At 39.5% G+C, this 27,103-nt stretch overlaps 1 protein-coding gene across 7 annotated transcripts; it reads left to right on the top strand.

Annotated features, from left to right (window-relative positions):
* The first annotated feature begins 368 nt into the window (after positions 1 to 368).
* Positions 369 to 26,096, top strand: Cnmd (chondromodulin). 7 transcript variants are annotated; one of them, XM_026399583.2, is made up of 7 exons: positions 369 to 440; positions 901 to 1,041; positions 6,420 to 6,560; positions 12,384 to 12,497; positions 16,076 to 16,229; positions 20,898 to 21,064; positions 24,049 to 26,096. In XM_026399583.2, exons 1-7 carry the CDS (start codon positions 369 to 371, stop codon positions 24,259 to 24,261), a joined length of 1,002 nt encoding a protein of 333 aa, XP_026255368.1. In that variant the 3' UTR covers positions 24,262 to 26,096. The 7 variants fall into 7 exon arrangements, with proteins under 7 accessions (XP_026255368.1, XP_026255366.1, XP_077648828.1 ...); XM_026399581.2 differs by having other exon boundaries at positions 24,046 to 26,096; XM_077792702.1 differs by having other exon boundaries at positions 16,076 to 16,241.
* Positions 26,097 to 27,103: the final 1,007 nt, after the last annotated feature.

The following is a 27,103-nucleotide window of genomic DNA, read 5'->3' as shown; positions in this document are numbered from 1 at the left end:
AAGAGATCCTTGGTAGGCGGCTTATTGCCCTGGCAATTTAGTATTTCTTGGAATCGCAGAACTCAGCATTCCTGCTCTGGGGGATACATTCACCCTTACTCAGATTTATCCGGATGTTACTTGGTGGCCATTGTATAGAAGAGAGTGAGAAAGGGGGACATCTGAGAATGCAGGACGAGTTCCTACTGCTGCCCCGGGGCGGGAGAGAGAAGGGAGGAGAAAGGTGAGGCTCTGGAAGGGGTGGGGACCGCGGAGCTGGCCCGTGACAGTGCGCGCGCTGTGTTGAATTGCCCGGCACGTCGGGGCAGCGGGACAGAGCCCGGAGTGCGCGCAAAGTTTCCAAGAGTCTTGCTCCTCCCGCCGCAGCCATGGCAGAGAACTCCGACAAAGTTCCCATCACCCTGGTGGGGCCTGAGGACGTGGAGTTTTGCAGTCCCCCGGTGAGTACCGCCCGGGATCCTCAGTCCTACTGGCGGGTTAGTCTTTGGGCCCGGGCTGCTCATGAGTGTCCGGATCCACAGAGGAATAGGGGATTTGTGCTGTTGAGTGGTGTGGACGGGGAGGGGGATTTGGGTGCCCAAATGTGTGCGTGGGGTGGCGCCCCACGCGTGAGTGTGCAAGGGGCTCGTGATCCACAGACGGGCGTGAGGAGGGCATTCCGTGGCTGCGGAGAATCCAGTCCGCAGGACAGTGACTCTGCACCGCGAAAACTTTGCTGATGGCACTTCTAAGCCTGAGAACAAGGGACCCTTGGAAGGGAACAAGGAGAAAGAGACCCTTGAGGGAGCTCAAGACAGGCTGTTTCTCACCAACTCCCCTGATTCCCGGGGGACGCAACACTGGATGGCGAGGTGTGAGCCACCGCAGACACGATTGTTCCTTCTCCACCCCCGCCCGCAGGCGTATGCCACAGTGACCGTGAAGCCCTCCAGCCCCGCTAGACTGCTTAAGGTCGGAGCCGTGGTCCTCATCTCGGGAGCGGTGTTGCTGCTCTTCGGTGCCATCGGGGCCTTCTACTTCTGGAAAGGGAGTGACAATCATGTGAGTCCAAAGAATGAAGCGCCAGGCACAAACCGGAGTGGGGGTGCGCAGGGTCAGGAGGCGCGCGGGGTGGCGGGGTCCTTTCGGTTACGTTCAAGTTCCCCCCTAGGTGGAGCTAGAGCACTGGTCTGTGAAGTGCCAACTCAGAGGCCAGCTGGTCCTCTAGGGATACCTTCTCTGTTCTTCCATCCAACTCGGCTATGCTGCTTTCTACTCACAGAAAGCATCATAGCAAGTCAAAGTTTTAACAACGAATAAAGAAACGGAAGAGCAGTGGAGCTTCGCAGGAAAGCTGTTGGCCCCCCTTGGCCTGGGGCTTACACTAGGCAGTTGTGTGTTCATGGGTAGGGAATCTCACCTCTCTGAGCTTGGTTTCCTCCTTCTTAAAGGAAGAAATGGAACTGAATGACCTCTAAGACCTCTTCCAGCTGAGAAAGAGTAGAAATTAAAGACCTAGGACAAAGGGAGTGGAGAAACAGCCAACCCATACTTGGGTGTGAATTTGATCTTTCAGGAGGGTTTTGTGACCTATTTTTTACTAACACTCCCTTCTCTCTCTTTCTCTCTTTCTCTCACTCTTAATAGTGGCAAATCTCTTTGAGAATCTATTGTGGCCTAGTCACATGTGATTTAATGGTAAATGTTTCACAAACTACTGTCCTACCTTCTTTGTATGCAACTATTTTTGTTAAAGCTCCATGAACTCTCAAGGAATATAAAAGCTGCTTCTAACTTGACTGGGCAGAGTTCCAGTGTGTTCACTAAATACCTGAATGTGTTCACCTATGTAAAAGGGGGCATTTTATCTTGATGACCATTGCCAGGTCTAGTATAAGCTTATTTCAACTAATGGAAAAGAATTCCATCCCCAGGGTATATACAAAGGGCTCTTTCTTAATCACTGTCCTCCTAGGATCTATAACTGCTGTTTTTCCCCCTCTGCCACCATGAAATTCAAAGCATGAACGAATTCCAGTACTTAGAGAAAATGGTGCTGAAAGCAATTCAACCATTTTACACATCACATCTTCTGCAGTCACTGCATAATTTGTATTTTTAACTCAAATGCCTAATGTAGATAAGCATGCCATTTAGCACTGAGTCTGTTTTAGAGACTATATCAAATTTACAAGCATCAATTTGTAAGATCAGAATTGCACTGTATTTTGTGTGGATTTGAAAAGTGCCTTAATGTATTTGTATTTTAAATATAGAAGCTGGGCCAGATGCTCATATTTGAAAGCAGCAAATCTGAACCTGAGAACGTTTTCAATATCTACATCTCCATTAGTAGCAGGGTTTAGATTGTCATCCCTTTGGGAAATCTGATGGTATTAGAATATAAATGCTATCTTTTGATAGCAAAACCTCAATAGTACAGGCCATTTGGGAATAAAAATAGTTTTGCTTTTTAATTTTTCTTAGTATATAGTTTGGTCATGATTTATATAAAAGAAATATCATTCAGCATTTAATTATTCAAGACCAACACGGCTGATTGACAAGATTCTTAGAGAGTTTCAATAATCATACTAAATAAATGAGTCTCTCTTTTTTTTTTTTCTTCCACTTCACTGCAAGATGTTTGGTCGTCTGGTTCAAGAGAAGAGTATTAAATTCTAAGAATACAGAGGAATAGTGAATCATATTTTATTGCCAAGAATCAAAGTTATTTCTATTGCCTACACAGACAGGAGAATGAAGAAAATCATGGTAGTTTTTTTTTTAATTCTCAAAATGCCCTATGTCAATCCATATTACTTCTCTGAAAAACAAACTACAAAATTCAGAACAGACTAAACTTGACACCATCTAAGCATAGCACATGCACAGGTTTTGCCTTCCCTGAATACAAATCTAAATCACCCAAACAAAACATAATCAAAAAAGGTAAGTCTTCGTTAAGCAGAAAGACATATCAAACTAAATGGATTGTCTCTCTTTGGGGATTAGCTGTGCCTCAGCTGCTCTACGCCAATTTTCAAAGGAAAACCAGCTATAATTCACTTCTTCTCCCTTTCAGATGGGTAAGTCCCTGAGGACAGGGCTGAAATTTGGCTGGAGGACAATGAAGTACAGGGTACTAATAATCAGGAGATAACTGACTGGGCTCAAAGATTGAGGCCATTTTTCATCCACATTATTGTAAATGGAACAAGTCGTTGACATATGGGAAATTCCGAACAATGTGAACTGACAACCCCACCCTGTGGGATGAGGGGAGGAGACCATTGCTCGAGGACTTTCTTCTCAAACTAATTTTTCTAGACATTTCCCAAACATTATGTAATTAATCTTATAGAACCTAGGCCTTATTAAAAACTGATTAGCAAATATCCTTGGCTGTAAAAGGCACCATATTGAGCAGAATTTTGGCAAATAATATACTTCATTGTACTTGGATAGAAATAGCCTTAGGTGCCAACAACTCCCTGAGCTTAGAGTAGATAATATATTGCTTCTCCAGCAGCCCAGCTTCCTCCCTAACTCAGAGCCCAGAACTTTGGAAACTGCAGACTGGCTCCCATCCTGCGCTACCCCTACCCCTGTTCAGGAGAGTTTTAGGAGGGCTCAGGCTTCTCACTGCTGATGCCAAGAAAATAGTATACTATGCATACAAGATGGGCTGATGTGCCAGACGTGGTAAACTGTAATCCCAGCAGCTTGGAAAGCTGAGGCGGGAAAATTAAGAGTTCAAAGCCAACCTTAGCAACTTAGCAAGGCCCTAAACAACTCTAAATAAAATACAATAAAGCTCCCAGCGACTTGGAAGGCTGAGGCAGGAGGATCATGAGTTCGAAGCCAGCTTCAGCAACAGCGAGGCCCTAAGCAACTCAGTGAGACCCTGTCTCTAAATAAAATATAAAATAGGGCTGGAGATGTGGCTCAGTGGTTCAGTGCCCCTGAGTTCAATCCCCAGTATCCAAACAAAACAAAATAAAACAAAAAGATGGGCTGATGCTGTTTTCCAAAGGATACAATACCTAATTAGGCAGCATTTGTTGGGGGTGGGATAATGAAATTAGAAGACCACAGGCCAGTCTTCTGTGTTATAATCCTGCCTTCTGAAGAACTGTGAAGAATTTGGAAATGGTTAAGTTCTTAAATGTTGCATTGCTTTACAGTGAATGCTTATGTGCAATGCTGAAAAGAAGGGGGAAGAAAGCCTCTTGTCACCTGAGTGGAGGACATTCTTGCCAGCAGGAACTCACAGGGGTCTTGTCTGCCAGGCTCCTTTCGACAGTCATCATTCCAGCCATGTGAACAGTGGCTCCTCAGAGAGCACTGGCCAGAACAGAGCCTGCTTTCTCAGCTTGACCTGCAGAAAGCACTGACTTAGCCAAAGAAAACAGGTTTTCCAAACTTGGCTGCACATAAGGACCACCGGAGGGACAAAGCTAAAGCAGATTGGTGGGCTCTGCTCCAGCTCTACTAAATCAGAACCCCTATAAGTGGTTCCTCTGATGGGGCCAGTGTGGGAGACAATGAACCGCAGGCATCAGAGTGCCTTAGAAGGAGAGAAGAGGGGCGGTGCGATGGTCAGGCTAAGCTAGATGCTGATGTTTTCTGTCCTGCTAAATGAATGCTGCTGCCTAAAAGGGTGGGGGATGGCAAAGCCATTTCTACATCTCTGATGATAGAATAAAATAGTACTCTGTAGGTCTTGTACTAATGAATTTTCTCCAAGTAATGATCCAATAACAACAGATAGAACAGATAGGCTTTTCCAGTGCTTTTCCATGTGACAGTGACTCTTCATAATGAGGGAGAAAAATCAGGCTTGAATTAAATGGGAGCTATTTACAGTTCTGACTGGCTGGCCTGACATCAGATACAAACTGTCTTTCATCAGTTCTCAGTCCATCCTCTTTGAAAATGTACACGTATGCATATGCATATGTGTCTTCACACAGAATTTATATTCATCATATATAAAATAGATAGATAAAGATAAGTAGCTATAGACATGCCTCTAAGCCCAAAAAAAGAAAGAAGAAAAGCCCTGGTACTATCTATGCTGCACACAAATCTAGTAGGACAGCAGCACACTGAGCAGGAGCAGCAAATGAATTATTTTTAAACCAGCACAGTAATAAGATATCTAAGAGCCAGCATGGTGACACACGCCTGTAACGCTAGTGGCTTGGGAGGCTGAGGCAGGAGAATCATGAGTTCAAAGCCAGCCTTAGCAACTCAGCAAGGCCCTAAGCAATTCAGTGAAACCCTGTCTCTAAATAAAATATTTAAAAAGGCTGGGGATGTGACTCAGTGGTTAAGTGGCCCTGGGTTCAAACTCCAGTATCAACAACAACAAAAAAAGTTAAGGAAGCCCTCTGGATCATTTAATTTAGTGGCAAACAAAAAAAAACATGTGGAAAAAAAAAACATGGTGAAATTTTTCTAGCAAAATCTTACTCAGAAATGTAACGTGCGCACGCACACACACACACACACACACACACACACACACACACACACACCAGAGAAAAAGCATAACTGCTCTGGCTAGATTGTGGGTAGACAGGGAAGGAACATCACAGTTCCACCTGCTTCACCACCCTCAGCTCTGGGCCATGCCTGTGGAGTGCCAGAATTCTAGGTACATAGATGAAAACCACCTATGAGTCCAACTTCTTTATTCTACACTCCAGGCAACTTCTAAGACCCAGGGATATGTGGCATGGCTGGCTGCTTTTCTGATTCCTGGACCAGTCCTCTTCTGGGATCCCCTCTCCCATACATGTTACATCCAATAATATGCACTACAATATCATACACTCATCCCATAGAGTGGAGTATTTCTCTTCTGACTCAGAATAGATATGTACCTTGACAATTCTCTTTACAAGTACTGTTCTATGTTGATATATCCTAGTCCTGTCTCCAGTCCAGTATATGCCATATTCCATGCCTCATCTTGACCAAAGGATTTAAAAGATCAATTTTTAAACAGGTGCCACTGCAAACAGACTTCTTCAACTGAAAACCCAGTTGACTCTCACTTCTCAATTTCCTTTTATCCATCATTGATTCTCAACCCAGCTGCATGATAGAACGAACTTTAGAAAAGAGAGATCATTACTCAAACCCCATCCTCATAAGTTTTGATTTGATTGGTCCTGGGTGAAACCCAGGCATGCCACCTGGAGAGTCTACCCAGGTGCTCTTGATGTGCAGCCAGGATTACAAATAGCAGATATCATTGTATTTCATGATTGGTATATAGATGAAGTCCTCATATATTATTGCATTACTATTAAGGATGATTCCATATGTCTCTGAAAAATTTGAAAGCTACGTCACACACTGCAGTTCTAAAGACAAACCCTGAATTGCTAGAAAAAGAAAGCATTACTAACTCTTATGTTCACTTCTAGATTTACAACGTCCATTATACTATGAGTATCAATGGGAAATTACAAGATGGGTCAATGGAAATAGATGCTGGGAACAACTTGGAGACCTTTAAAATGGGAAGTGGAGCTGAAGAAGCAATTGAAGTTAATGATTTCCAGAATGTAAGTATATGTCATGCATTTATAGAGTTTAACCAGGCAAGCCTGGGGGACTTTTCTAATTCAAGGTGATACAGCATCTCTCTCACACACTCACATGGTAACTGTTCTTTACAGTAGTATTAGTGCCACTGATCAGCATGTAGCATGTAGCATATTCCTTCTGAGAAAGGACCACATACTTTGTTCTTCAGATTTTCAAAAGGAGAGGACCACACTTCCATGGAAAAAAAGATAATATGAAACAATAGTAATAACACCTTTGGGCACAGTGATGCATACTTTTAGTCCCAGTAACTCAGGAGGCTGAGGCAAAAGGATCGCTTGAGCTCAGGAGTTGGAGGCCAGACTGGGCACTATAGTAAAATTCTGTCTCCAAAAGTAAAAAAGAAAAAAAAACACTGTCAAATTCATAAAACTGTGCACTTGGGAAAACTACTTTGAAAAACAAATGTTTCTTCTTCTAGGAAATAAAAGATATGGGCTGAGAAGTCAAAATAAAACTTGATATTTACAAAAAATGGAAAAAATCACAATTGAAAAGAACAAGTTCTTAGAATTATATAAAGTCTTGGCAGAAAGACTTCAAAGAACTATTTCTTTTCAAGTAGTCTTCTGTAACATAATAAATAAAATGTATCCTAGAATATTGCAAGGTCTGAAATCTGAATTTCTAGAGAGGAAGGAAATTTTAAGGATCTCATAGTCCCATCAACAACAAATAGAATCTACTTACATATTTTTCCATTTAATACAGAAATGAGCATGGGCAAAATCTATTTTATAGTTTGTGTTCTCTAGCCATGACCTATTACTGAAAAATTGTTCAAATTCCATTTGAAAATGAATACTGTTTTGTTTTACCACCAAAAAATAATTTACAGGCTATTTGAGATATTAAGCTAGTTAGTGATGCTTCAGCCTACATCTGCTACCATCCAAAGTGTCACTCCAGACTAATTTCCCATTGGCCAACATAAATATCTTATTCTCTTTCACATTCTGCAATGAGGAAGAGGCCTCACTATTTGGGTTCTCCTATTAAATCTGAAGATGGAGTAGGTGAAACTTCATAATGAAAAAGAGCTCTTGAAAATAATGTCTCTTCCTATAGTTTATTGGTCCACAAACATCTCATTGACCCATCTTCTGAGTGATGAGAAAAACTAAAGATGTTTTTCATTTAAATGAAAGCACTCATCTTGCTGGCACCAAATGCACTTTGCAAGTTCTTTTGAATGTCCAACAGATGCTAACATTAGAGCCCTGGGATGTTGCACATTATTCGATGATGGCAAGGACAGGCTATGTTCAGAGTGGTCTCGCCCTGGAGACAGGCTCTGCAGCTCGGACTGTGCCCAGCTGTACTATGTTTGGTCATAGCTTTGCAAATGGTTCTGGTCAGTGCACAAGTATAATTTCTTTGGACCTATTAAAGGCTTTTACTGCAAGACCCAGGACAGGGAGATGCATTTTTTCTTTGTACTACTCAATATAAACTAATAAAATGTGACTCCTCCATGCACATCATTCAATCCAGAACAAAATTGAATGCCTATGATGTGCCCCAATATCAAGATATGCAAAGGGAGCTACAAAGATAAGATCTATCTCTCTCAAGATGTTCATGTATCCTTTGAAAATATTTTAATCCCAAACCTATATATCTGTTTTATAATCCTTTGGTTCTTTCTAATAATGGTATTGATTGTGTTTTGTTCTCATAGACCAACAGGCCACAAATATTTTATAAACTGATCAATTTTATTTGATAGCTTCCACATCTCTCTAAGCCAGAAATGGTGAGTAGAACATTTTTTTGATGGATAGTACCTGTTATGGGTTTAAACAAGCCTGGACTTTTGAAGACACATGAATCAGCCTCTATGGTCATGCACTATTGGTTTCTCTTCTACTTTAAACCATCAGTCAAATTCAGGAAGTTATTGACTGAGGCTCCCTCTGGGTATGGGATGTTGCTAAGCACAGAGGATGCAAAGATGACTAACATTTGTCCCTAAAGGACCATCCAGTCCAGTCTGGGAGGCAAACACACACACACACACAGAAACAGTGCCAGGTCTGCCCAAGAAATGTGTTGTGATGAGCCGTGAGCAGAGTGCCATATTGGCATTGCTGCCCATTAGGGGCTTTGAGCAGGTTTGACAGGGATGATGACAATTGAATCATCCTGAGGAACAATTTGGATTTCAACAGAGAGGTAGGGGCAGGACTCTCGAGGACCAGGAAGCGATGACCAATAGGGATGTATATTCCTGCTTCCAGTACATTCCAAAGGGGGAAGAGACATGGTGGAGACATAGGTGGGGCCAGAGTATGATAGGTTCTGAATTATAAATTATCAGTCCCCCTGTTCACCCAGGACCCCACCAAGGTTTTAATAGATCCTAACAAACAAACAAACAAAAGAACCCCCAAAGGAGAAGAGCACTGAAAAAAAGTACATTGGGCTCTGTGACCTCAGAGAAACAAACACTGGGTTAATTCATAGTGCATGAGTGTATGGTTCTAGGAGGTTATAATCTCACAAGCATCTGTGCTGCTGATTTGAGCCCCTCAGACTAAATACCCCATTTAAATAACAAAAATCCTGGTTGGAAATTAAAAGACACAATATACTGATGGGTATATGAATGTTCATTGTACATTTAATTTGTAAATATTTGAAACTTATAATTAGAAAGCTGGGAGGAGAAAAGGATAATATAATCTACCTAGACAGGTAGGCTATTGATTTAAAAAATCAATATAGTCCTCAAGTGTAACATAAAGGAAAAATAAAATGAAAGTAATTTATAATAAAATATGAATCTCATATATAAATGTTTAGCCTGATGCATTAGAAAACATAATAAAGTCAAATTCATGTGGGGTAGTTGAATGACTGTCAATGCCACAACCCGAAATGCAGATGGACACAAGTGTGCTTTGGCAATGCAATGTTATATCATTTTCTCAAACAGTGGACGTAAGTACCAATTTCTCTCTATTTTCACTGTAATTGCATTTGTAGGAAATTCATTGTACATTACAACTGTGCCAAAAATCATTCTCTATTTATATGTAAAACACTGTCGGGTTCTAGGCACAGATTCCTATATAGATGGGTTTTTCTCTTAGACCCAGGACAGTCAGTTCTTTGGGACTACCCCTGGCTCTGTGGGACCCAGTCTCCCTGGGCAGAGCCCAGTAAGGTCAGGAGCATCTCGATCTTTGTAACAACAAAAAACTCCTCCAGAAATTTCTAAAATACCCTTTAGGGGCAGGACTCCATGCCTTCCTGAGAGCCTTCTGGGAGTCACAAAAATAGATGAAATGCCCTAGAAAGAAAAAAAAATGTACAGCTAAGGTGATTTTTTAAATAAAAATGTTAGGTTTTGGAAATCTTCACTCATTGCCTTTGTTAGCAAATTTCTTCATTATCACCAGCTTCTAAGGCCTTGATTGTTTGCAAAAAAGCAGGAGGTTTGCTTGACTTTCTGGTGCTTCCTTTAGTTCTCTGTTTAATCTCCTAAGATGTCTGGCTGCTTGATGTGGATTTGTAGCTAGACACGGTGGTTAATACTCTGTGAATTCTTTCCTGCTGGTCCTGCCCCTGTGGGGTTTCAGTTCTCTGCAATGTGTAGACTGCCAGAACCAACTCAGTGCTAGATTCACATTTGGTGCTGTTATCTTTCAGCAGAAGCAACTCTCTCCTTGGGGGTTATGGTGTTTCCTCCCACACATCTCACATTCAGAGGACAGGAGTGTTTGAAGTTAAGAGAACATATTACATAGGAAGGCAGTCATATCCCTCCCCTGCCTTCTGTTTTTTTGAACCATTGGTCCTAGATTGACATACAGAATAAGAGCAGCAGAACTTTGGGTGATAGCATAGCCAAAAGTGTTTCTCCAAGTGTGTTTCTGAGGCCACCAGCAGGGTAGTATCCAAGAGCTTGCTGGAATGCAAATTTGTAAGTCTGGGAGTGAGACCCAAAACTTTGTATCTTATTTAACAAGTCCTCCAAATGACTGTGATGCAAGGGAAAGTTTATGAGACACTGGTACAGAAGAAACTTGGGTCCAAAGGTAATTACAGTCATTTCAAAATTTAGTTTCCTAAAGAAGTTCCTTTTACCCTAAACTGGTAGTTCTCAACTTGGGCTTTGTATTATAGATACCTGGGGAACTTTTAAGACTACCAGTGCCATACCAATCAAATGGAAATCTCTGGGGAGGGCCCAGAATCTGTGTTCTTAAAATTTCTCCAGGGCATTCTAGTGCTTGAAGTCAGACCCCTTGAAGTTCCTCTGTGAAGCAGGGGATGGTGACCATACCTTGTCTGAATGACACCTGGTGCCAGGAGAAATAGGAAAAATGGGTTATGTATGTGCACGTGGCTAGCCAGGCTTCAAGGCAAAAAATGAGATGTTTTGGAAAGAATGAATGAAACTTTCCTACTCCATTCACAAAGTGTTACCCACTATCTTCATAGGGTTCCTGGTGCTAAATTCAAATAAAGCAGAACTTTCAATGAATCTCCTCCCGTATGACTTAACAATTAACTTTATTCTTCACCTAAAAGGACTGAATCCTGAGCTAGTATCCCTATATTTCTAAGTGCTTTTCTTCCCCCATTCCTTAGCACCGATTCTGCAATCCATTCAGTTATCATCCTGACATCCATCTCAACACACATAAGATTGTCAAGGTTCAGACTTGGAGGTGGGGTCTACATTATTATGGAATAAAATTTATGACCTTTAAGACTATTTTTGGCTACTCACTTGTCATGAAATCAAAACCAGCTGAGCAAAAATCAATACTCCGGGGACAGAATATACAGTTACCCTTCATGTCCTCTGCGGGTAGAAGCAGTGGCTGAGCTTCAGCCAAGATGGAGCCTGTGCCAGTGTTTCCCTTGAGGCTAGTCCCCAGGCAAATGAGGTGGAGACACTGTTTATGACTCACAGGGGACAAAAACAAAAGATCCAGGTTCTCGGGTAAGGTCTAGGAGCAGAGTTCATCTCCTGGTGACGGGATAAGCCTTTTTGTTTACTCTGGGCTCAGTAGCTTAGGACAATTAGGAATTAGAATTAATTTGACCAACATCTTTCTTTGTGTGTGTGGTACTGAGGAATAAACCTGGGGACTCTTTACCACTTAACTACATCCCCAGCCATATAGATCTATATTAATATGGGTATAGATATATTTTTTTGAGATAGTATCTCCCTAAGTTGCAGAGCCTGGCGTTGAACTTGCCATCCTACTGCTTCAGCCTCCTGAGTCACTGGAATTACAGGTGGGTGCCATTGTGCTTGGCATTGACATCTTTTGAGAATTTTTTTAGGATCACCAAAAAGAAAAAAGACAAAGATACTGAGCTTGAGCTTGTAACTAAATAAACAGTGTAGACTAAATGCCAAATGAGATAGAGATAAGAGGATGGACTCACCTGAACTGGGAGTTCAGAGAGGTTTTGTGGGAAAGCTAGCAATTCATCTGAACTTGTGGTCATCAGTGGAGTCACCAACATATTCTGACCCACTCAAATATTACCTCCTTGTAGTCTCCTCTCCTATGCTGCCTAAAGTACCATTCCCTGACATTTCTATCCTTCTCTGGCTTATTTTCTTCATAATACTTATTTCTACCTGACTTTGTTTTATTTTTAGTAAATAATGGTAAAAGGTAAATCCCATGAGAGAAGGGATTTTTATGGTTTGTTCATCCCCCATACCCAGCACCTGGAACAGTGCCTGTATCATAACAGTTAATAAATGAATGAATGGATAGATGGATGGATATACTTTTATCTCCTAGGGCATTACAGGAATACGTTTTGCTGGAGGAGAGAAGTGCTACATCAAAGCGCAGGTGAAGGCTCGTCTTCCGGAGGTGGGCACCATGACCAAACAAAGCATCTCCTCCCAACTGGTGGGTACCCACTTGCTCAGACAGTGAGAGCTTTGGCAGCTACTGTTTGAAGGCACAACCCCTTCCATCTCCAGGGTCAGGTTCATGACCAGACCTCAGTTTTATTTCTTCTCTAGCAAAGCAATTTAAACTATTTTTGTCCTACTGGCTCCAAAGGATCATTCTGAGTTGATGTATTAAAGATCTGGGGAAGTCACATTTAAAAGTGCAGAAAGGGGCTTGGTCCCCACATGACCCTCACTTGCCTGATGTTAGGAAATGATCTGATCAGTGATTAAGATTCTATGATAAGGTGCACCAACTGTGGGCCAGAAGCTTTATCAAGGGAGGTTCTAAATTGTTTTGCCCAACATTGAACTGAGATGGCTTCTCTACAATTTCCTCCTTTTAGTTCAAGGTCAGTGCAAGAAAGCTATATAACATATATTTAATTCCTTTTCTATGTATATCAATTTATGAATTTTGTTGACATAGTTCTTTCATTTATCATTAGTAAATTGCCTTTTAAGTTTGATCTTTTTAAAATTCACTAAGAATTCCACAGAGTTCTAAAGACACATTTAACAATCACACCTTATGGTTTTATGATGTTAGGTCTTACAAAGTGGTCACACCTATTATGGTGTACCATTTAAGTTGTTCCAAGTATGGTGGAAAGAAAATGGGCTTTAGAATCAGAAAAACATGGATTCAAATCCTAGTGCTGTGGATGTGGCTTTAACTCCTTGAGTCTCAGTTTTGTCATCTGAAAATTGGGGGTAGACACACTGTGCCCATGATTCTAAAGAATCTACTAGATGTTGAATGAAAGACTGTTGCTCATCATTGCTAATTTTATTATGATCATCTCTGAGCCTTCCGGTATCCCTGAGAGGGAAGCGCAGCAAGTGTTAGTTCCCTCAAGGCAAAAGAGGGAAAATATGGGTAAGCGAAGGTGCCTGGAAACTGCCTGATTGTTTGCCCCCAAAGGAGCAGCAGCAGGAGTTATCTGAAAACAAAACAAAGCAGAAGCTAAAAAACAAAGTTTTGAAAGTGGCCCACCATGAGCTCTTTTCTCTTGCTTACTCCCCGTTTCCCCAGCATTCATCCTGTGAGATGTTTTCCAGACTCCATTGGTCCAGCCATTCTCGTCTGATCACATTTCTTTGTTCCTCTTGAGCTGAGCAGCTCAGAATGAAGCCCATGCTCTCTGTGTAACCCACTGATGCCAATCTAAAAATGGGAACCATACCTCCTTTGCTCTGACCCCTGAAACTCTCTTACTGCATTATCACTATTTTTTAAATACATTTGTACCACTCACTTTCAATCATAAAGACTTTAGTGAACTATCATCCTTGCCATCCTCCCCAGAAAAGGACATGGGACTCATTCTCTGTGCCTTCCATAAGAACCAGCTCCCCAATCATAGCTTACCCAGATCTACTCATAAGCCTACAGTATATTTTATAAGTTACTTTTTGATGTTTTTTCCATGATTTTTAAAAACAACAGTTACTGTAGAAAATTTTGGAAATACATACAAATTTAAAGAAGAAAATAACCCACAATGGCACAATCCACAGACGACTAATGTTAACATTTTGGTGGATTTTCTGTGTTGGTGGGTATGTATCAGATATTATTTTCGTAAGTGATGTGAGACTGCTGTATTATTATTTTCACTTTAGTTCTTTTAAAGTGTAAATTACCATGTAGATTATGTGATTATAATTTTCAAAGTCATTTATTCTTTTTTAAAAGTTGTAGATGGACCTTTATTTATATGTGGTGCTGAGAACTGAACCCAGTGCCTCCTCATACATGGTAGGCAAGTGCTCTACCATTGAACCACAACCTCAGCCCAAAAGTCTTTTATTCTTGAACACTTCCATTATCTTCAATTTTTCACTATTTCAAAAAAATAATAATTAAAAATAATTATTTTTGAATAAAAAAAATTCACCGTGGTAAACATTTCTGTATTTCAATTTTTGTACCTGATTTTTTTTTTTTTTTGCCATAGAGGTAGATTATTTGTCCTGTGTTTTAGTTGTTTCTATCATGCATGATGGACCCTCTCTGATGGACAAAAGCCAATTCAGCCGATACACTGTGTGAATTAGACGTGTGCTTGGCTGTCAGCAGCAGATAACTTCACTTAGAGTAACTTATAGGGACTTGTTTTTCTCCCACAGTAAGCAGTGAAGAAGTAGGCAGCTGTGGAACTGCTCAAGGGCCAGCATCTCTTTGATTTTTATTTATTTATTTTTATCTTTCCTTCGAATTCCAAACGTGGTGGCACCACACAACCTCTTCTTTAATCCAAAAGAGGCTGAACAGGGTGAACTGTGATTTAAATTTGATAGGTAAAAACAGGTCTCAGTTCCTCAACATACTCCAGCCTGGATTTCAGTAGTCAGCACTGGCCAGCCAGGCACATAGGCCACTGGACAGTATGAGAAAGCAAGTGTCTGTCCTGGCAGGGGCTGCCTCCAAGGAAGTAGGACTGTGTTACGAGGAAGGGGCAGGAGGAAGGAATGGATAAGAAACTTCGAGTATGTGCCCCAAGATTTATTTGACATTCTTAGCTTATAGAATGCATCTACATGCATTATCCCAATCATTCCATTTTTCCCCACATACTTTAGATTATGATGGGGCAGATTTATGCATCACTTACTCCCATAAATTTTTTATCAGTTTGATATAACTTTAAAAAGCTACTGTACTCAGAGAGCATTCATTTCCTGGATGGAGCCATTTAATTTAAGGTAAATAACTGGATTACCTGAGTGTTAGCTTCTTCCAATAACTTTAAGTTGTTTTAATGCAACCATAAGCCTGAGGGAGAAAACATAAATGAAGTGCTGCTTTTAACTGAAAAGTAAGGAGAAAACATTTTAATTTCTCCAACCTACTGCAAACTAATAAATACATGAAAGGAACAACCTGGCAAAAATAAATTTGTCTCCTGGGTTATCAAACCATCCTCAGCATCTCTCTGTAGAAGAAAATCTAGGGTTTAGCTTTGAAATCTCAGTGGTGTGCCTGATGTGAGGAACATCTGAAATATGTTTTGTTATAGCTGAGAAATGGAGAAATGGTTTATGTTAAATACTACTTTGAACTGGAGACATTAAAGAACCAATCACTTGCTTTTTCCATTGTTGTTAGGAAACCGCAGAACAAAACCCCAAAAGATTTTCACTTCAAATGAAGGGTTCCTCTATCCTTTATAGGATTTCAGGGTCTGTTCAATTGCTTTTTTGCAAAAAAACATCTTTGATCGAAAACATCAGATTAACCTAAATCTCAAAGTTGGTATCAAGTAATTTTCACTTCAACACAGAACACTTCCATTCACACATTACAGCTATCCAGAGGCAGGGTAACAGGAGGTGTGCTGAATACTGTGAAGAGAGCTACAAAGAGATTGAAACCTGAAAGTGTGTGTGCATGGCACACACACTCACATGCAAGACACACACAGAATTCTGTTTTTACAAGGTAAACTAATCTTTTTAGCAACCCACGACTCAATCTGAAGCATGCCCCACCATCTTCTTTACTCATGTGCATTTCATTTTTAATTTCAGGAAGGCAAGATCATGCCTGTTAAATATGAAGAAAATTCTCTTATCTGGGTAGCTGTTGACCAGCCTGTGAAGGACATCAGCTTCTTGAGTTCTAAAGTCTTAGAACTCTGTGGCAACCTTCCTATTTTCTGGCTTAAACCTACATATCCAAAAGGTAACATTTTAAGTTCTCTTAATGGTGCTTGGAATTCTTCCTGTTCCTGTGAGATTCCTCCCTGCCTCTCCACAGGTCTGAGCATGTAACAAGAAAGATAACATCAGGATGCATGTGATGATGTCTTGGTAATTAGCATGCGAGATAAAAGACAAGGAGAATGACAGCTGTGACTGCCATGTAGAAGGGAAGGAGCAACAGGGTTAAAAGGAGGCAGTGCAGGAAGACAGAACACATTGCATTACCTGCGACTTTTATTTATGATGCTCCCACTTCTTGCCGCTGTGCCCCTTAATCTCACTTGTTTGCACCTTCCAATTTTACTTTTTTTTTTTTTTATTCCTAAGGCATAGAATCAAGGGACTAAGAAACTGTCATGCCACCGAATCTTTATTATGCTCAAACCTAGAATTATGGGACAGCCAAAAGCTGCTGTGGGTATAGGCTGAGATTCCTCAATTTCTAAGCTTGAGCATCAGCTTCCAAGTCCGGAGAAAATAAATTCCAGGTCCCTGGGGCTCAGAGATAGGCATATTTTTTAACTATTTCCAGGTGACAAAGGGCAGGTGAGACCAGCAGGCCTCTCTTTCCCCTGAGTCTTTCCTGTCTCTAGAGGGCTTCTCACTTCATTTCTACTGCAGTCATTGACCTTCCCAAGGTCTACTTTGTAGCTCTGGTTCAAGGAGGGGAGGGAGTGAAAGCCCTTCTCCTCACACAGCTGAGATGGGCTGTTTTCTGAAAGATTCTACTGAACACCAGAAGAGAATAGAATGGAAATGAAGAAAGTAGAGGCATTAGAGCCACTAGGCTTGGTGGGAGACTTGTTATGGACAGTTAGTGTTTAACAGGTAGTTTCAGCTGTTTGCAAGATGAAAAGAGTTCTAGGGATGGACGGTGATGGTTGTGCAGCAATGTGAATGCACTTAATACCAGTGAACTGTACACTTTAAAATGTTTATAAAGTGAAAAATTTTTGTTTATAGGTTTTACCACAATTAAAACAATACCCCACCAGGCTGAGAAAGTATAGGTTTCTGATTCTTCCATGACTAACTTATTCTTAGTTCCTATTCTGTTCCAAAGCCTGGAGGAGATGGCTACTCCCTAACCCAGGACAAGCTGACAGAATCCAATGCATAAGCCACTGACAGTGGCTGCCAGGCATGTCAGTAAGTAGTATCTGTCACCAAGGGGCTGGAGGAAGGGCTGCCAAATAGTCTGTGCTTTTCTCATCTATGCTCTTGCTCAGGTCAGTGGTTGTAACACAATTCTATGGTCACTTACCAAAATCCTGCTTTCCATTCCCCACCTTCCTTCACCCAGGTGGGGCTGTTAGTCAGCTTTTTGTTGTCATGACAAATATCTGAGGAAAAAAAAAACTAGAGGAGGACAGATTTATTTTTTCTCACAATTTCAGAGGCTTTAGTCCATGGTTGGCTGGCTACACTGCTCTGCACCTAAGATTAGGCAGAAGGGTGTGGCAGGGGAAAGCTGCTCAGCCTGTGGCTGCTGGAAAGCAAAGAAAGAGTGGTAGGGAGAGGGCTGGAGACAAGATAATTCTTTTCGGGGCATTCTCCCAGTGATCTACTTCCTCCAACCATGTCCCACTGCCTAGAGTTTCCAATGGACTTTCATTGGTAGTCCATTCAGCTACCAATGAATTAACCTATTGCTAAAGTTAGAGCCCTCATGATCTAATCCCTTCCCAAAACCCCACCTTTGAACACTGCTGCGTTGAGGACCAAGCTGTCAACACGAGTCTTTTGGGGTAACATTCCAGATCCAAACCATGACAGTGAGCCTTCATGCTTTCTACTACCCAGGAACTACATTTTCCAGTCAAGGACAAAAGTCCCCACACTGTTACCACATAGAGCTCTCCCCAATCACATTCTGTCTGAAGACAAAGTCTCTTACCCAGAGTTCATTCACTCATTTGACAAACCTATCATGTACCACATAACTTATTTAAGGCTTCTGAGGTGCATCAGTGAACAAAAGACAATATTCCATGCCATCAATGAGTTTTACATTGTAGCAAGAGGATATAATTGACATTAAATTAAAATAAGAAAATTATATAGTATGACACAAGGTGCTATGCAAAAATAACAGTGCAGAACAAGGGGGTGAGGAATGGGGATGGGAAGACAGTATAATTAGCAGTGCTAAATGATAGACACTGAGTAACTTCACCCTTGGGAAGGAGCTTGTTCCTTTCATCCAAGATGTTCCTTGATCCCTCACAGTCCAATTGCATGACCACATTCAATCATCAAAGATCCATACAAGAATTACACATATGGGACTGGGGATATAGCTCAGTGGCAGAGTACTTGCCTAGAATGCACAAGACCCTGCCTGGGTTCAATCCCTAGAATGTAAAAAATAAAATAAATAAAAAGAATTATATATTCTGTGCATGAGAAAAGTAGAAACCAGCCAAATGCCCCAAGATCAGAAAAGGGTTAAAAACATATTTATCCTTTATATATTTGTTTATATATAAATACATTTATATATCTTATACATTTACATATAAACATAATTTTATATATAAATATAAATGTATTCATAATACATATGTATATGTATACATATCTCCAAATACATATATTTATATTTCCAAAGAATGGAATAACATAAATATTAAAAATAAAGGTAATGAAGGATTAAGCTGGGCTCAGTGGAAAATATCTGTAATCCCAGCCATCTGGGAGTCAGAGGTAGGAAGATCAGAAGTTTGAGACAACTTAGTGAGACCCCATCCAAAGGGCAGAGCTTGCTTCAATCTTTTGTTGATTGTATTTTACAATAAAATCAAGAAAATCAACCTCCCTGTAGAGGGTGTCTGGTTCCCCTCTAATTCTAATAAATGCCCTCAACTCCAGGGTCCAGTAGCCCTTGCTCTGCAATCTGGAAGTCTGCAGGTCATTGGGGTCATTTATCAAAGATGCTGTAAATGGTGCCTGGATGCAGGTCAGAAGGGAAGCAGAACACAGATGTCCACAGAGCTCTGACTATGCGCCAGGCACTTCCCTAGAGCATTACATTTTGTCCTTATTTAATCTTCATTAATAACTGTTGAGGTGACTCTTCATATTCCTATTTTACAGATGAAGAAACCAAGGTTCACAGAGATTAGGTAATTTGCCTGAGGTCATTCAGCTAGTAAAAGGAGTTGTGGACTGAATCCACGTCTCCCTGATGTTTATCCAAAGTTATCTCTAGCTTTATTTTTTTTTTAAATATTTATTTATTTATTAGTTATTGGCAGACACAACATCCTTGTTTGTATGTGGTGCTGGAGGATCGAACCCGGGCCGCACGCATACCAGGCGAGCGAGCTACCGCTTGAGCCACATCCCCAGCCCTATCTCTAGCTTTAAAGCATACTAAGTGTTCATAAATAACAAAGCATGATATAATCATCATCATCATCTGATATTTGAGTGCTTATTATAAACACTTGTGCTAAAACCTTTAGATATACATTTTCATTAACCTTATCACTATCTTATAAAGTAAATATTTTTATACTCATTTTATAGATGAAACTGAAGCACAGGGGAGACACCAAAGTACATATTGTATGGTACTTTTCATCTGCTACTCGGCCATTGGTGGCACTGCCTGATGTATGAAGCAGTGTGATTAACTAGAGGGGGGTTTGGAATCAGAGTTCACATCTGTGATTGTGGCCAGGCCACCTGGGTCTTCCCAAGACTTGAGGCTCTTATACCAGTGGCTGCTTTTTCAATCCATAGAACTTTTTATGAGAATCAGCCAAGATAATGTACTTTGCAAACTGTAAAGCTTTATACCTATATAGCCAATCCTTTAGGAATAGTTACAACTACTGGTCTATTAGGCTAGGGATATAGCTCAGTGGTAGAGTGCTTACCTAGCATATGTGAGGCCCTCGGTTCAGTTTCCAAAACCACTAAATAAAAAGATGTTTTGAGGAATACTTAGGGCTGTGAGAAATAGAATACAGATCAGTGGTTTCAACAAATATGGTTTTGTTTTAAATTATTTTTAACAGCCAGAAGCCTGGAGGTATGAAGTTTCTAGCATTATTAGCTTCTCTGTGATACTATCATGTTTCTAACTTAGCGTTTTGCTATCTGTAGCATGGTGGTTTACCATTCTTGTGCCTAACACTTCATAGTCAAAGGTTGGCTCTTATAACTCTAGATAGCACATCTACATTCAGGAAGGGTAAATAAGATAGAGGAAGTTATATCTGTCCTGTTGTACCAATAAAACAAACTTTCCCACAAGCTGCACTACCATATTCTGCTTATGTCTACCAGATATGGTCATCTGTCCATTCCTAATTGTAAAGGAGGCAGAGAAAATCAATAGTATTTATTTACTCAGCCCCATAGTGAAATGGTCAAAGAAAACAGTTGTTGAGAATGGGACTTTGTCAAACATCTTTCAATGTCTGCTTCAGTTAGTATTATAAAACCAAAACGAATTATCTGTATGTCTTAACTACAGACCCAAGACTCTAAAAGATGCTTTCATAAAATCATCAGTACAAAAAGTTACAAGAGTACTCATGTTTATACTTTGATATTCTTATGTTTTTCACCCTGAAAACAAATGCATATCTAACTTGCTTAATCAAATAAAGGGATTAATACACATCAATTTTTGCAGAAATCCAGAGAGAAAGAAGAGAAGTAGCAAGAAAAATTGTTCCAATGACCACAAGAAGACCACGCAGTGGGTCCCGGGGCAGCCCAGGCCCTGGAAGACTGAATAATGAAACCAGACCCGGTGTTCAAGACGATGCCGAACCCTTCAATCCTGATAATCCTTACCATGTGCGTACTGGTGTTCTGGTGACATGCCCAGAGGAATGCATTCAACGTAACTCTGAAATGGTCTTTCTACTTAAGGTTTCATACAAGCACTTAATATTCAACTGAGAACTTTACTCAGTTGTTATAAAAATACATCTTCATCTATTTGGCAAAAGGTTTATAATTAAGGGTAAGAACACTTAACATTGCCTCTGTAGTGTAAAATCCTTATTGGTTCTAACTCTATTCAAAGTTACTTTCTTTGCTCTCCCTTTTTGTCACAGGAAAACCCATGAAAACAAATTCATATCATGTATTTGATTATTTAAAAATGTTTCCAAGAGTGTTTGCACCCTGGAAGCAACACACAATGTTAAAATATTCTTTTTCTCTTTAAATCCACTTTTTTCATCCATTTAAGAGACATCTGTGAAGAACCTGTTCTTTCTCAGGCCCTGTGCCCACAGTTATTAACTTCTGCCCTGAGGGCTCTCAGCCCTCAAGGAAGGGACTCAAACACAGATGAAAACACTAGCCTGCAACGAGAATTGATGTTTGTTAGGTTGGCACTAAGGTGCTAAAAACTCAAAATCTTCAAAGAAGTATCATTTACAGTTACTGTATTTTGCAGGCAGCAAAATATACATATTTGTAACTAGTTATTAAAATAAAAAATGTATGCAGCTTAAAAACCTCTACAAAGGGAACAATGTAAAGTGTTTCCCTTCCATCCCAGACCCCCTGCCAGCAGCAGCAGCCTATTAACAATTATTATTTGCCAAGTTTCTTTGCAGAAGCAAACACACACATATGTGCAAACACACTGTAACACAAAAATTCTATGCCTTGCTTTCCAGGTTATGTGTGTGTGTAATTAAATATATATATATATATATATATATATATATATATATATATATATATATATATATATATATATTTTTTTTTTTTTTTCTTTTTGGTGCTGGGGATTGAATCCACCCAAGGCCTCACACATGCTGGGCAAGCACTCTTATCACTGAGCCACATCCCCAGCCAATGTCTTGATTTCATTCCCGTTAAAATACAGTATTTTGGAACTTGTTCCATATCGCCTACATAGTTCTACATGTACTTAATATACATTTTAAAGACTGCCTACAACTCCTACATAATACACATTAATTCTGTGTTATCTTTTCATTTAGTAGTATTCCAACATATGGATGTACATAAACTTATGTAATTCTGCTTTGGTAGGCATATAAATCATTTCTCTACAGCAAATACCTTTAGAGAACTCACAGGGATATGGGTAGTAAATGAGGTAATGCAGGTCAAGTCTTAGCACAGGGACTAGTACATAGCATTAACTTGTTCATCGTTAGCTGTTTTATCTTTTGCACACGTTGTCTTTAGCATACTGAAGCATGGGTCTGCTGCATACAAGTAGATGGGACTCTTATATTTTAACGGATACCAAGCTGCTAAGGAATTATACCAGCCATATGTCTGCAAATGGTAATGGAAGGACCCACTTACTATCGAAAGAAAAAAATTCTTTTTCTTTTTCTCTCGTGATACGGGGGTGATCAAGGTCCTCACACACATTGAGCATGTCCTCTAAAATTTAGCTACACACCCATCAAACTTTTTAAAAAAATTAAGTCTTATCTTGCTCATCTTTTATTATGTGTAAAGCTGATCATCTTTTCATGCACTGTGTGCATGTGTGAAGCATTCAGTCCTACACTGCTTCATGTGTTACAAATGTATTTTCTAGTTTATCATATCAGGCTAATATGTTTTAGAAAGATTTAAAGCCAACAGTATCTTTTAAATCCCAGATCTTATCAGAAAATTCAGGACGCCATAGTAATTCCATAAGCCAACTAAGAAATGAAATCTGGGTGGCAAACAAAAGCTGATGATCCTGGAGGTGGCTGGGTGGCCTGAAATCAGTTCCAAGGATGAGGGTATCAGCCCCTTTACACAAGAGTAGGATGACTTTGTTAGGTGCAATAATGACAGTGTGGTTGTGTAGGAAAATGTCCTTTTATTTTGGAGGCATTTCTAATGTATTTATAAATGAAATGTTACAATACCTTCAGTTCTCTTCAAGTTCATGTCAGAATTTACTTTGTCAAATTGAGGTAAGTGTATTTCTGTTCAATATTCAGTTTTTTCCATTTTTTAATAAATTTAAAAATCTTAACACCTGTCCCCCTAATTAAGATTACATTTCCCACCAAGAGTTAAACGAAAATGAGAATTTTAAGGGGCAATACTAGAGCGTACAGAATCTTGATCCCTAGATATTCTTGAAAAGGTAAACCAGATATGCAAATGAGCAGGGGGCAGATTCCTCCCAGCTTTATAATTTCCCCAGCAATGAAAAGACATTTTACATCAATTATGATTTTGTTGGCAAAGCTGTCTTGAATTCTTATGGATCTTGAATGTTATAGACCCTTTATGACTCTATGGAGATAACATTCCCATTTTGTTGCTGAAAAGAAGACAGGAGAAATGAAATGACTTGACAATGTTCTGGAAGCAAGTAGAACTGGAACTGAAACTTGTTCTTAGCTTAGACCCATGGGTTTCCAAATGTGCACCCTGGAGCCTTGGAAAAAATTACTAAAGAAGGGCACCAGTGTTTCCCTGACTTAAAATTAGCAGTGGCAGAAAAGCTACTTTTGATCATAGTATTTGTTTTCTTACTTGAAACTAGTTGAGTCATACTATTCACGTGTGAATATTCATAATCATGGCTCATTAAAGGCACAGAAGAACTTCAGAGTGCCATTTAAAAACTCCACAATTTTCTGCCAATAACAGATTAGGTAGGTGAGAATTCCTTCATGTCAGAAGACATTCTAAATGATGGCAGTTACAAGTAGTAGATTTTGCTGATCTCTTATGACGTATTCAGTACAAAAAAACCTCAGGATCGTACTTTAAAACGATGTGCTATAACCTCATTATGAAGAAAATAAAGATAATTCTCTTTTATTTCACAGCAGCAAGAAGGAGAAAGCATGACATTTGATCCTAGACTGGATCATGAAGGAATCTGCTGTATAGAATGTAGGCGGAGCTACACCCACTGCCAGAAGATCTGTGAACCCCTGGGGGGATATTATCCATGGCCTTATAATTATCAAGGTTGCCGTTCGGCCTGCAGAGTTATCATGCCATGTAGCTGGTGGGTTGCCCGTATCTTGGGCATGGTGTGACATCACTTCACGTAGCAGGTGCTGCCAAGTAAAATTAACTTGTGAGTTGACAACCAAAGAAGCATAAAACATGCTGATGTTGAGGGACCACAAAGTATTTCATTCTAAACCTAAGCAATGTTATCCTAAACAGAACTTCTCAACTGCTTTCCAGAAATGTACCTAGTATGTGAAGCACATTGAAAAGATGGTATAAAGTCTATAATGCCATATCTTTATTATATGCTTTGCTTTAACAAGGCCTATGCAATTCTTCCCCAGCTATTAATAAACATAAAAATTTTATAATCTGTCAAAGACCTCAACATTTAAGTTCTTTTTTTCATCAACCACATTCAAAATCATTTCAAGCCATTTTGTTATTTGTAAAAAATTCCCAAATTATTTTTAATCTTTATTGTTCTTCTCAGTCTTACAAAAGTGCCTGGAGTTCCCAGATAAAAACACAAAAATAGGACAAATAATGGAATTTACCTGAAAGTAAGCAATGCAATCTCACCGTGGTGGCTTATGAGGAGCTCTTTATCTATAATTTATGCTGGCATGTGACTAACAGGTGGCTGTCTTATGTAGTCTGGTCACCTCCAGGAAGAGTATTACAATAAAGAAAAACATAGAAGGTAAACTAGACTTGTGAGGAAGCACTTTATTGACATTCTGAAAAGCAGGTCTTCATACCCTTTTCAATCTCTTTTCAATAAGTGGTTGTTGAGCAAGAAGCAGCATAATGATTTTTACCTTTGTAGTACAAATCAGGCTGCCGTGTAGCCCAATTACCAATAAGTTACTATCCTAGTAATAGGGCTGCCAGTGTTGCTTGGCAGATGCAGCTAAGGAAGAATAGCCTATTTATTTATAATGACATAAAGGAAATCTCCCAGGAACAAGAACTGTCTTTAGAAATTGAAATATAAGATCAGGAAGAAGATGAGCAGGTAACTTCATATTTTTGACATTTTAGTTTTGAACCCTACGTTTCAGAGATAAAGAACATTTTTCCAGAGTAAAATAAAAGCTACCCAAAACACAGGATTCTAGGATGACAGAAAGTCCTTAACACAACTACCATATTTTGAATATATCAGATTATTTTGTCTCATGTTTGCCAATTAAAGTCTATAAAAAGATCAGAATGTTTAAAAATCTAGTTATCAGATCCCTCCACTTTATGGAACACATATATAACAAGCTTGGTCTCTGAAGGAAAAAAAAGAACGAAATATACACACTAGAATGACATGAAATGGTCACAACTGACCTTAGGCAGCAGCTACTTCCTGCAGTTGAGTTTTACATGCGCTTTAAAATACTTGCTAGTCTATTAACTAAGTAAAACATGTGCCAAGAGTTCTGCACACCATCTCCCACCCACATGGCTCAGCAACCTGTACTGGGTTCTAGAACCAAAATAATGCCTACTTGAGGCCTACATGGATAAGCAGGAGTTAGCCAAGTGAAGTTAAGAGGATGGGCATTCCAGACAGAGACTAGTTTTGAGTAAACCCAGATGGTGTGAGGCTATATGGTATATGAAAAAAAAAGCATTGGCTGAGGTAGGAAATATCAAAATGGAAAAGGTAGAAGCTAAAAAAAAAATTTAAAAATTTTTAAAAAAGAGGAAAGGTAGAAGCTATACTTTAAGCATGTTAATCTGGATTTTTTTTTTCCTTTCTTACTAGACAAGAAAGAGGAAACCAATGAAAGATTTCAGGCAAGGAGGTGCCTGGTTAAGTTTCATTTCAAATGGATCACGTTAGTAGCTTTCTATGTGAGAATCAAGCAGGTTCCAGATAGGTGAAAGGGGCATCTCAGCAAGGAGAGCATATCATAAAGGAAGGCTGCCTCATGAAAAGATGCTCCCTTTTCAAAGCTCATAATTGGATAAAAATGTGGGAGGCAAATAATTTAACACATAAAAAGAATCTGGATGTTTTAAGGGCAGAGGGAGACTCAAGACTAGATAAAGGGTAGGCATAATCCAAGAGACCCAAATTTTGTTCAAAGAAGAAAACTAAGGACTACTTTGAAAAAGCAGCAGCAAATGGACAGAGAAAGAACATCAAGTAAACAGGACACTGGGAAGAATACAAAGTTCTATACAACTTTGTACCATTCCCTAAATTAACCAGGCCAGTCCAAAAGTTGCAAACACACCACAATTTTCTGTGCTGAATCTTGACTGATAGGTCAGTACATATGTATAGGCAAATATATCAGTGATACTTCATTACTTTAGATATGTATTTTTTAGTGGTGATATAAATCAATCCTTATGGAACATTTTAAGCTAGTTTTCAAGGTTTTAGTTTGACTCCAAATGGAAGGGGGCTCCAACAGCTTACAAAAGGTAGCCGCCACTGGGTGTAAGAAAAATGAAGAAAAGGTATTGCAGGGTTTTAATACATAAATTGTTCTTTCTGTCACATTAACATATGTCACTGAAAAATACTAACAAGCTTGTATTTCAACAGGCTTAAAAACACATTAACCTTATCCTTTTAACTCCTATCACCATCTCAAATAAATGTAATGTTAAAAAGGGAAATATGGGGCTGGGGTTGTGACTTGCCTAGCATGCGTGAGGCACTGAGTTCGATCCTCAGTACCACAGTAAAAAATAAATAAATAAAATAAAGTATTGTGTCCTCCTAAAACTAAAAAACAATTTTAAAAAAATACTAAAAATAATTATTTAAACCATTCAGTCATTTTATTTATTTCATGAGATTTTATCATACTCTAAAAAAATTCCTTGTGGGTGGAATGGCTTAATGTTTAAACTAAATATGATTTGTTTAATAAAGTAGTAGTTTATAAAAATGGTCACAATTTTTTTAATTAG

Source organism: Urocitellus parryii, chromosome 2 (assembly GCF_045843805.1).
Source record: "Urocitellus parryii isolate mUroPar1 chromosome 2, mUroPar1.hap1, whole genome shotgun sequence".
In the NCBI taxonomy this organism is placed as follows: domain Eukaryota; kingdom Metazoa; phylum Chordata; class Mammalia; order Rodentia; family Sciuridae; genus Urocitellus; species Urocitellus parryii.
The sequence above is the reverse complement of the archived record's forward strand: the minus strand, read 5'-3'. Positions and strand labels throughout refer to the sequence as shown.

What these genes read in the sequence shown, in the direction of transcription:
- Cnmd (XM_077792700.1), top strand. Translation starts at nt 369, where the DNA reads ATGGCAGAGAACTCCGACAAAGTTCCCATCACCCTGGTGGGGCCTGAG. An exon ending in TGGAGTTTTGCAGTCCCCCG is followed by an intron (nt 441 to 900) that starts GTGAGTACCGCC and finishes CCCCGCCCGCAG; the next exon opens with GCGTATGCCACAGTGACCGT. An exon ending in AAAGCATCTCCTCCCAACTG is followed by an intron (nt 12,498 to 16,075) that starts GTGGGTACCCAC and finishes TTTTAATTTCAG; the next exon opens with GAAGGCAAGATCATGCCTGT.